General features: G+C 40.8%; 1 protein-coding gene across 1 annotated transcript; it reads right to left on the reverse strand.

Annotated features, from left to right (window-relative positions):
• Window positions 1–3132: 3132 nt before the first annotated feature.
• On the reverse strand, window positions 3133–10676 carry LOC124160522 (neuralized-like protein 4). The gene is made up of 5 exons (XM_046536381.1): window positions 10337–10676; window positions 7836–7938; window positions 6837–7004; window positions 6287–6380; window positions 3133–3608 (listed from the first exon to the last, which is right to left on the reverse strand). Exons 1-5 carry the CDS (start codon window positions 10629–10631, stop codon window positions 3438–3440), a joined length of 831 nt encoding a protein of 276 aa, XP_046392337.1. The 5' UTR covers window positions 10632–10676; the 3' UTR covers window positions 3133–3437.
• Window positions 10677–11095: the final 419 nt, after the last annotated feature.

Consider the following 11095-nt stretch of genomic DNA (forward strand, 5'->3'; position numbering starts at 1 on the left):
ATGTTGGTCTTCACTTCTTCTCTTCTGCTGCATACTAAGATCTTGGTTTTCTTCGTGCTTATTTTCAGTTGATATCTACTCGTTACCCTACCAGAATATTTTTCAAATCCTTCTCTGTTTCTGCTATAACGGCTATGTCATCGGCAAATCTTAGCATGCTAATTTTTTCTCCATGGATATTCACTCCCAATTCCTTTTCTTTGATTTCGTCAATGGCTTTTTCAATGTAAACGTTGAAAATTACGGGTGACAATGTACACTTGCCTTGTCGCACTCCTTTCTTAATTCTTGCTTCTTCACAGCTGGGCCCTGATTTTATCACGGCTACTTGGTTTTTGTATAAACTGTGGATGATTCTTCTGTCATTATAAAGGACCCCAATTTCCTTTAGGATTCCAAGCATTGCGCTCCAATCCACGTTGTCAAATGCTTTCTCTAATTCCACAAACGCAACGAACGTTAGCTTGTTCTTTTCCATTCTCTTCTCTATGAGCAGTCTAAGGGCCAATATTGCTTCCCTTGTGCCTTAGTTTTTTCTGAATCCAAATTGGTCCTCATCCAAGTACTCTTCTGCTTTTCGTTCTATTCTTCTATAGATGATCCTTGTCAGCATCTTTGACGCATGTGTAGTAAGGCTTATGGTCCTAAAATCTTCGCACTTCTCCGCTCCTTTCTTCTTAGGAATAGGGATTATAATGTTCCTCTCGAAATCCTTTGGTATCTCACCTGTCGTATACATTTCACTAATGATTTTGTATAGCTGGTTCAACGTATTCTCTCCTGAATTTTTAATTAGTTCTGCAGGAATGTCATCAATGCCAGAGGCTTTATTTATCCTGAGGTCTCTTACAGCCGCATCAAATTCCGATCTTAAATTGGGGCTCCCATGTCATCGGCATCCACTTCCCTCTCGTTTTCGATAGCATTCGTTCTGAGGCGACCTCCTTTGTACAAATCTTCCAGATATTCCTTCCATCTCTTCCCTTTTTCTTCGTTTTCAATCAATAGTTCTCCGTTTTTGTCCCTAAGGGTATTACATCTTACGCCCCTTTCCTTAAAGTGGTTCCTCACTATCCTATAAGCGGCCTCTACTTTTCCATGTTTAAGATTGTTTTGCACGTCTTCGCAAATGCTTTTCATCCACGTTTCTCTAGCCTTCCGCGCTTTACGACATATTTCGTTCCTTATTCTCTTGTAACGATTCTGTCCTTCCTCTGTTTTCGCAGCCTTGTATTTTCTTCTTTCTTCAATGAGATCTAATACTTCCTGCGTGATCCATGGTTTTTTCATAACGACTCTTCTTTTACCAAGAACTTCCTCAGCTGCCGCCTGCAGACCACTTCTAATGATTTTCCAACTCTCTTCCATTGGTTTGTTGGTCGTATCCTCCCCTATTTTATTTTCTACGGCCTCTTTAAAAGCCAGTTGATGTTGAAACTCCCTCAATTTTTCAACCTGCCATATGTTTTTCACGGCTTACTTCAACTTTTTAAATTTAAGGTGGCATTTCATCATAACTTAGTTATGGTCACTATCGATATCTGCCCTTGGATAACTTTTGCAGTCCTTCACTTGGTTCCTGAATCTTTGCTTCACTAGAATGTTGCCGATTTGGAATCTGCTACGGTTTCCTGGCATCTTCCACGTGTATCTTCTTCGCAGGGGATTTTGGAATAAAGTGTTGGCAACCACTAGCCTGTGCTCCGTGCAGAATTCAAGTAGCCTTTCTCCTCTTTCATTTCGGTTACCCAACCCATATTTCCCAGTTATTATTCCGTCTTGACCTTCGCCGACGACGGCGTTCCAGTCACCTAAAATAATAAGATTTTCTTCCCCTCTTACCTGCTTGATAACTTCCGCTATATCTTGGTAGACATCTTCTACTTCTTCGTCTTCATAATCTGACGTAGGCATGTAAACCTGTACCACTACAGTAGCTACGGGTTTAGTATCTATCTACACCATTACTATCGTTTCATTAAACTGCAGGTAGCTTTTAACACGCATCCCGGCGCTCTTTCTAAGCATTATGCCTACTCCAGCATTACCATTTAGCGATCCCTTGTGTATCATTCTGTAGCTTCCACTCCAAAAGTCTCCTTCCTGGGGCCACTTCATTTCCCTGATGCCTAATACATCGAGGTTCATTCTTCGCATCTCCACCTTCAAGTTCTCTAGCTTACCGCAGGTACTAAGTGATCTGACGTTCCATGTTGTTATCCGTAACATTCTATCTCGTTTGACCGGTGTACCCTCTCGAGTAGTCCCCGCCCGGAGATCCGAATGGGGGACTAGTTTACCTCCGGAATATTTTATCCGAGAGAATTCCATCATGTCATTATATACATTGAGTGGAGTAGCTGTGACTCCTCGGGATGATAATGTGGTGGTTTCCCCTTGCCTTCCACATTGCAGTACTACAGCCGTTAAATAAATGTTACCACGCCCGTAGTGGAATGTGTGTCGCAGTACCGACCAGTATGGTCTCCACCTTCGCACATGTGAAGAAGAGCTGCTGCCCTCTCCCCCGGGTGATGAGAGGCATAATTGTTGGTGGCCCCCAGTCGCCAAGTCACGGTATCTTCACAGGTTTTGGTATCTTTTAAATGGTCTACCTTACCCAAGGGTAGCCCAATACCCCCTCAGAATACCGCCGCATTTTGTCCACGACTGCTTATCTCGCAGCTAACCTCTATATCTAAAGGTCGTCCCAATATCCGCAACCCGGTGGACGCACTCGGTGGCTTTAAGCTCAGCCGCGAGATTTATTGTGTGTTGTGGAGAATTGTACTTTGCTGCTTGAAAGTTGAAATAAATGTATATTTACCTAACTGGCTAAAGCATTCGGCCGCAAATCGAGGGATACAGGTCCGAATCCCGGTCAAGGCGAATTAATTTACCTCTGTGGATTTTTCGCACTATTCGAAAAAGTTTCTTTCAGCCTTATGGTCTAAGGGTGGCATTTGTGTTTCATCAACTGATATTGAAATCTTATTATTTCTTTGTGCGGGGCAATTAATTTTTCAAAATTTTATAAAAATAAAGTATAGGCAATCCTTCACGGTTGAAGAATAAAATTAGTGTATACCTCCCATCTTAAAGATTACGTCAAAGAGTATATTTTTAAGAGTTTCATATTTTTAAAGAGTTTATTACAAAGAGAATAAAAACAACGTGCATGCCAATCCGAATGCACGTGATTGTTTACCACTTTTATCAATTCATTGGCTACAGAAGGTAAAGATATGATGATTATTTTACAGGATAAGGCAAGATTCATTTTCTTTCAGCATATGATACACAAAAAAAGGTTCAATTCATAGTCAATTACAACCAGAATTAAGGGAAAGCTCAGGCTGAGTATCATTCACTCTTCCATTATACATTGTGTTAAGGGTTCTCTTATGGGATAAAATGGCGAAGTAATTCTTGGCGTATCATGGGTGCGTTGGATTCAAAATGGTGGCTTGGGTGGCGTCTCCCCAGAGTTCGTAAACTCCGTAGACCTCCTCCGGGATGTTGGATGCGGCTGGGCCTTGATCGACTCCATTGACGAAGAAGTGCAAAGCTCCAGTCTCCGATCTCATCACTCCCATGCGATCTCCAGGCTGCAATGAAACAGTGAAACATTTAAAAATAGCAGCATTCCTTTGTTTTCATTAGTGTGACATTTTGTGATCACGTGATAGACACGTGGTGTTGGGTTGTCACTGCTTGCTTTGTAAATTGAATCCAAATTCCTGCTACATCAGATTTCCACGAAATAGTGACCAATGTTGGTCGGGTTACTTTGGGGCCTCCCGAATGTTGTGGCGGTGACATAGGCCAAAAGGTTTTATTTGACATGATGAGGTCCTGCGGTGGTTTTTAACGAAGAATTTAAAAAAATGTTAGTGAAGACTTGACTCTTCCTCCTACTCCCCTCTCTCATCAGATCCTACCTCTGATTTTCACACAGAATTGAATGCCCTACTAAAAACAAAAGGTCCCTCCGAGGGCCTAAGCCAGTCGGACATTTCCCTTCTCTTACCAGCTCACACCACTTCGCCATCTTTCTACATCCTTCCAAAAATTCATAAGGCTAATAACCCAGGCCGCCCCATAGTTTCCTCTCCAAATTCTCCTACGGAGCGCATCGGCCGGCTTTCGCGTCCGTTGATTGAAAGCTCTGCCTTCGTTGATTTCTATCTCCAACCCTTCGTTCAGTCCCTTCCATCATACATCAAAGATTCTCATGACTTCCTTTCTAAACTCAATTCTAATGCCCTCCCCCCCAATCAGCCCATTATCATGGCTACTATTGATGTAACCTCACTGTACACTTCAATCCCTCATTTTGAGGGACTCGCTGCTCTCCGCCACTATCTTTCATTACGACCCACTCCTCAAAACCCTAGCACTGACTTTCTTCTTGATATTTTCCATTTCATTTTCACCCACAATGCCTTCTCTTTTAACAATTACTACTATCTGCAAATATCCGGCTGCGCCATGGGAAGTAGGTTTAGCCCTTCTTATGCAAATCTTTTCCTTGGCCTGTTTGAAGAAAATTTCCTCACTAATTACCCTCTAAAACCTCTTCTTTGGCTCAGATACATTGACGACATTTTCATTCTCTGGCCTCATGACATCGACTCTCTTAATACCTTTGTTTCTTCACTCAACGCTTCTGCCTCAGTTTCTTTTACCTCTTCCATCTCCAAAACCAATATCAACTTCTTAGATGTGGACGTACACCTTTTAGACAATAACAAATTCAAAATATCGGTTCACATCAAAGCTACTAACAAACAGCAATACCTCCACTACAGCAACTGCCATCCACCACACACCAAGCGTTCCATCCCCTATTCCCTCTCTGCCCGGGGACACAGAATTTGTAATAATCCCGAAGACCTTCAAAAGTTCCTCTCCAAACTTCGCACCTCTCTTCTTCACCGCGGCTACCCCGAAAAACTTTTGAAGAATAAAATAAGAAAAAAAACCGGCTATTTCCAATAAACCCCGCGCAGACAAACATTGCTCTCCTTATCTGCTCACTACCTACTTTCCTGGTGCTCATGTGCTACAAAACATATTGAAGGACTTGTACCCCATCCTTTTTAAACACAAGTCCACCTCTCAGATTTTCCCTTCCACTCCTCGGATCACATTTAAGAGACCACCGAATTTAAATACCATATTTAAAGCCACCCGCCCTCTTCAAAAGTCGCAGTCATTCACTATTTCCACACCCTCACCTTGCAATCGTCCCATGTGTAAAACCTGCAAGATATTCTCCCCACCCCCTGCCTCTTTTCTCCCCAAGCTTAAATGCCTACCGATTTTCCCCTCCACTACTTGTACTTCCACCAACATCATTTACCTTCTTCATTGTAATTTCTGCCCCGCTTTCTATATTGGCCAATGCACTACCCCCCTCAATCTCAGAATTAACAATCATCGCGCCTCCTGTTGTCCATCGTCCCCCCACTTCTCTCTACCAGTTCCTACACATTGTCTGTCACACGACTCCATTTTCAATCAATGCTACAGAGTATCCATTATTGCCTCCCTCCCTCCCACCGACTCCGCCCTCAACCTCCACACCCTCGAATTGGCTTGCATTTGGCACTTTCAAGCCAATAGCTTTCCGGGTTTGAACGTAGCATCCTAACGTCTATTCTTAACCCTCCCTCCCCATACACCTATCCTTTTTCCCCTCTTCTCCCTTGTCCAACACACTGCTTTCCTTTCCATTCTTACTTTAACTGAGGAAGAAGTCAGTTGTACTTCGAAAGCTTCAAGTTTATTTTTCCAGTGTGGGTGTTTCTTTTTTGTGTCTCTGTGTTTATCGATATTGACTTGAACTATTTATATTACGTGCCACGTGCATTTAATATTTTCCAAAGCATTGTATAAATATATACATATATAATTAATATAACTGAATTTCTTCTTGCCCTAGGGTGGGCACACAAAAAAACTTAGAGATGGATAGAAAAACGAAAAACAAAAGTGAGGAACTTACGGGGAAAGGTTGTTTCTACAAATTTTCGGTGGGACGCAGCCCATCCAGAGTATCCCATTTTCGTATTTTGTAGCATATAAAAATTTTCTGCAACGTTGAGATAACAATTCTTCTCCTAGGGGACATTCGTGCCCATTTTCATCTCTTCCTATGCTTGCATGCCGTATCAATTATTCAAGTGTAAATGAAACACACTTATTCACACGTATCCACTCCTGCTTATGAAATAAAACGTCTCTGAGAATATTTTTTTTCATTAGATAACTGTATATTTACCTTTAAATTGTAGATGTTAGATGTGGTATATTTATGAAATATTTCTACGCTGTTGCTATATACATCAGGCCCATATAGCAACCAGGTTCCAGACCTAAAGAATGAAAAGAATAAAAAAACTTTAAAAAATATTATAGTTGTTGACAATATCATATTTCGTAGAGTTCCAGAAAAAAAATCTATCTTTATAAGTAGGACCTGTAAAAAAATGTGATTTTTTTTTATAGCTCATACAATGCAGATAAAAATTTGAATTGGAAGATGAACCAATTGCATCCCATTCTACTGTGTTTTTTTCAATGTCAAATTAATTTCTCACTTAATTCACTTTTCAGCATTTTCCATTTTAAATATATTTATACATGGGAGTATAGCTACGTATAGTTGTGAACTTTGACACACGCATTATGTTCTGATAAAAATTTAAACCAATTTGAAAACAAGATTATTTCCATAAATTCGATACAGGTTTTGAAATTGAGTGGGGAACATGTATTGCGAAAATATGGGCAAATGAAGCGAAACAATGTGTAAGAATACCGATACATACTTCAAGCTGTTTATGTGTTCGGGGATAATGGCGTCTCCTGGCTTGTGCGTGGTGACTCCAATTCCGTTTGCGTATCCTTTGGATGTTCCCCTCTTGTCCATTCTGACCTCAAACAGCTCACCGGACCTCAAGGGCCTGCTCGTCAACACGGGTCCATTGCCATCCACCCTGAAATAATGTAAAGGAAAAAGAGACACTCTATATTGCGCATTTATGCTTTCCTCCAACGAAATAAAACGACGGCATTACCGTAGAGGGTTCTGCATTGGACGTTGGCGCTTCAACGCGAAACCAGCATCAGCCTGTTCACCGAGAGGCTTTTTTTGGTCCGCTATATTTATCAATCGCGTTTTTTGCCGTGTGTTTCGCAAGTTAAATATGAATTTTGCTGCGATCCGAGGCTACAGAAGTGCGAATGCACGTATGAGCTTTAGTTGGCATATATCTATCACGAGAGCCATTTAATTTCTGTTTTGCACGAGGTAGATGAACATGGCGGTCGGACTGCAATATCTTCCACCTGGTTTCATTAGCCAACAATGGGAGGAATAGCATACGACCTCTCTAGTAACCGCTGCAGACAAATATCGCCTTTTCTATTAAATATCGTATCATAGAGGAGCACCAAATAAAAAATGACGCTCGCTTATTAGACGAGAGGGAATAGAATTGTAAGAGAAGGAGGGGGACGTGCATATGTGAGTGTAATAATAATAATGTTGGAATACTTATAGATCTAATGTGTCTGGAAAGAAGAAGAAGACGTTATTGTGATCAAAATATCGCTTCGGAATTGTATCATTGAAAAAAACGCAATGTAAGCACATCAATTTACAAATGGGTTTCAATTCCACTAAAGTTAATCCAAAAGAACTCTATATTAAATGTGTTGTTGGTATCTAATACCTAATAAAATGATTTTCCATGTACCAGATATCACTTTTAGTCATATAGATATCATTTAAAAGCATCTATGAGCTTTGCAATGGCAATACCTACTTCAATTTAACCACGGTGTAGCCTTTGTTAATGAGTGCTGTATTCGGTCCAGTCATGTGATGGAACTTGAGCTGATGGTCTAATTTTTCTCCCGAAAATGGATCTGGAAATAAAGAATAAGTGGTTAGATTAAAAATACTATATAAAAGCAGTAGTTTGTTTCACTATTTCGCTAATTAGAATAATTTCTCTCACACCTATGAAGTTGTAATGCTGTTGGAATTGTTTATTTATTTGTGTATTGAGTGTTGAAAGTTTCAAAGGGGTAGTATATTTACCATTAGTGAGAACGTTGCTTAAAAAATATGTATTTTAATGACATCTTCCGTAACGACTTATTGATGAACTACAGACTCCCTATATTTTATGTGCATGAATACTTTGGATTTGTTGCGTTAAAAATAAAAAAAAAAAATCCTCATGCATCTCGTGCTGACCTTTGGTTTACCTTATATGGTTCAGTCTCAATCAAATATTCGTGAATGCTTCTTTATTACTAATACTTAAGCCTGAATCACACGATGGTTTTCTCATTTCCGAGTGAGCACTCCAGCCATCACCCCAATGAGCACTCGGGAATGATCGTCGCGCGCAATTGTTTTTCGCGATCACTCCAATGATGAGGTTTCCCATCACTTTTTTCTTCACTCGTCCGGTCGCTTTTTGCGTCGCTGAAACCGTCCCTAAAACCCCATATCAGATAAGGCATGCCCGTATGGAGCGATTCCGGAGTAACGTTTGAAAATCGTGGGAACGAATAGGTATACATAAACACGCCCGACTGTGAGAAGTAAGCAGTAAGCAACCTGCTGAACAGAGCAATACCTCCTCTAATAAATGCTCTACGCTGAAATAGTAATATGAACTCTATGCTTCCACAGCACAAACGCTCAACAATCGCCCACCGAATCAAATCCGCTCATTTAGTAGCCCAACAATACGAATGCGCTCAGCTGGCAATAGCCATCTTCCATAGTCATCGACTGCCATCCAATTGGCAATCTAAACATTTATATTTTAATCTTTGAAAATACCTTAGTTTCCTATGCACCATATTGATCAGTCCGTGGCCAGTATCTCCTCATGCTGCTGCAGCCAAATTCAGTCTACGCCAATGTAAATCATCCATAAGTGGCACTCCCAAATTTGAATGATATCAATTTTAGGATTCAGGCTAATGATTTTCGTGATACAGGTCCTTCGATAACGAGCTGTGATATCGGAAGTGGCGGCGGAAGGGACCGTGTGATTCAGAAGTCTTTTCTTGGATTGCTTTCATAACGAGTGTAACGACTTCTCTCCCTTATACTCACGAGACATGCGGAGACGCTTACAGCAAAAGGTCTCCCGGAACCTAAAAGTGACGTCACGACGGCGTCGACCATTAACGGCGCGTTTTCATTCTTACGAGACATTGAAAATTTTCACTTGACTTTAGTGATATGCAGTTGCCTATTAAAAGGAATGAGTTGAATTGAATATCAACGGGAAGTGAGCGCATAAATATGCCTTTACAAATATTAACGCAGTGCTTGTCCACAAAAAGTTTGCATAAAAGTAGTTTTGCTTTCGTATAAGTATGATTAGAATGCAAGTTTAGGTACACATGGTTGAAACCTCATAGTATGGATTGGCAGAGGGGGACACCCTCTTCAGCATATAAGTGTACCCATCGTCAATGAATCACGTGACGTGGAAATCTTACAAATCGAGGAAGGTGGAAGGAACAATTAGCCGAATATCAACATGACATACAATATGTATGACAATATTTTCAACCAAACTCATCCATCAGAGTTCTCTCTCTTGAGTTTCCCTCGAATGATTTACTTAGCAAACAAATATCACCACCATTAAAGTAAAGTCCACCATTTTGATTATCGTTAATATATTCTGAGAAAACCTATACTTGACTAAAGGAATATTTCACGAACTTTTTCGGCTGTACAGTTAGTACGAAAAATCCACAGAGGAAAAATCATTCGCCTTGACCGATATTCGAACCCGGATCCTTCGATTTCCGGCCGAGTGCTTTAGCCAGTTAAGCCACCGAAGCGTCATTCTCCCTTGTGGAAATTTGTGGACTTTACCGGTCAAGGTGGTATGGACTGCTGAGCATAGGTATAATGCGGCTCGGTAGCTTAACTGGCTAAAGCACTCGGCCGGAAATTGAGGGATCCGGGTTCAAATCCCGGCCAAGGCGAATGAATTTTCCTCTGTGGATTTTTCGCACAATTTGTACATTACGGGTGACTCCGTAAAAAGTATTCACCGTGGCTTGTCCCGGTATACTTAAATATGTACATTCAGTAGTTTAGGCGGTGCGTTGTTGATTAAGAGTAATTATTCAGTACACGTTGATAATTATAAGATATGAGTAATAATCCCATTTATCCATGAAAACTTGGGATTATGATTATGATACTATTTCAAACAAATGTAGATGATCAAAATTAACTCCCTATATCATTTCAACTCCCTCACGGATAATCTAACATTACCTTTAAGAGTTCCCTGCAGTCTGATCATCTTCCTGCCGCCGCATTCGAACAATTGTTCCGTAATATGAACAGCTGATTCGTCGTCCATTTCTCTCGTGGAAGTGAATTCCACCCACTGGCCGCTCTCATTACGGACTCTAGCAAGCGTTAAACTCCAACGACGCGACGTGTTAGTCTTCGGCTCACATTCTCCAAGATCTGATTCCGCGCCTTCCGATACAGTCAGGAATACACAGGCAATAAAAGCTGTTACTATAAAGAGAGAGAGAGCTGTGGACCTTCTGTTCATCGCCATGTTGATGTTCCACTATTCAGCGATGTCCGAGAGGTCGAACCAAGACAACGGATCTGTCTGACTGCAGCCTGGTTCGCCGCCTTATAAATAAACGAATTTCCCCGCTTGAAGGACGTAATATGAAATAAAAAATACTTAAAATGTGTCGCCTTAGCTATAGCAAGGGCAAGGGTGCCTGCTTCTTGAACCATGATCTTTAGCATTTCCACGAAAGACATGATAAGTGAGATAGAATGAAGATCAGAGGACTTGGAATCCAAGCAAAAGTATTGGAAATCGGTATCATTCGCCACAGAATGTTTTCTGATTTTCCATGATGTAATTTCTAACTAGCCTCCACTTTGTCCAGTGTCTGTTTTCGAGCTTTCGGTACATTTATTTATTAATTTATTAATTTCATCACCAAAAATGGCACAAAGGCCTTTACATTGGCTGTTCCTAAATAAATAATATCTAAAAGATAA

This window comes from Ischnura elegans, chromosome 6, assembly GCF_921293095.1.
Source record: "Ischnura elegans chromosome 6, ioIscEleg1.1, whole genome shotgun sequence".
NCBI lineage: Eukaryota > Metazoa > Arthropoda > Insecta > Odonata > Coenagrionidae > Ischnura > Ischnura elegans.

Coding starts and splice junctions, on each gene's coding strand:
- LOC124160522 (XM_046536381.1), bottom strand. CDS start 10,631: ATGGCGATGAACAGAAGGTCCACAGCTCTCTCTCTCTTTATAGTAACA. Junction 6,381..6,836: donor GAACACATAAACAGCTTGAA/GTATGTATCGGT, acceptor TTCATTCTTTAG/GTCTGGAACCTGGTTGCTAT. Junction 3,609..6,286: donor CTAACATCTACAATTTAAAG/GTAAATATACAG, acceptor GTTTCATTGCAG/CCTGGAGATCGCATGGGAGT.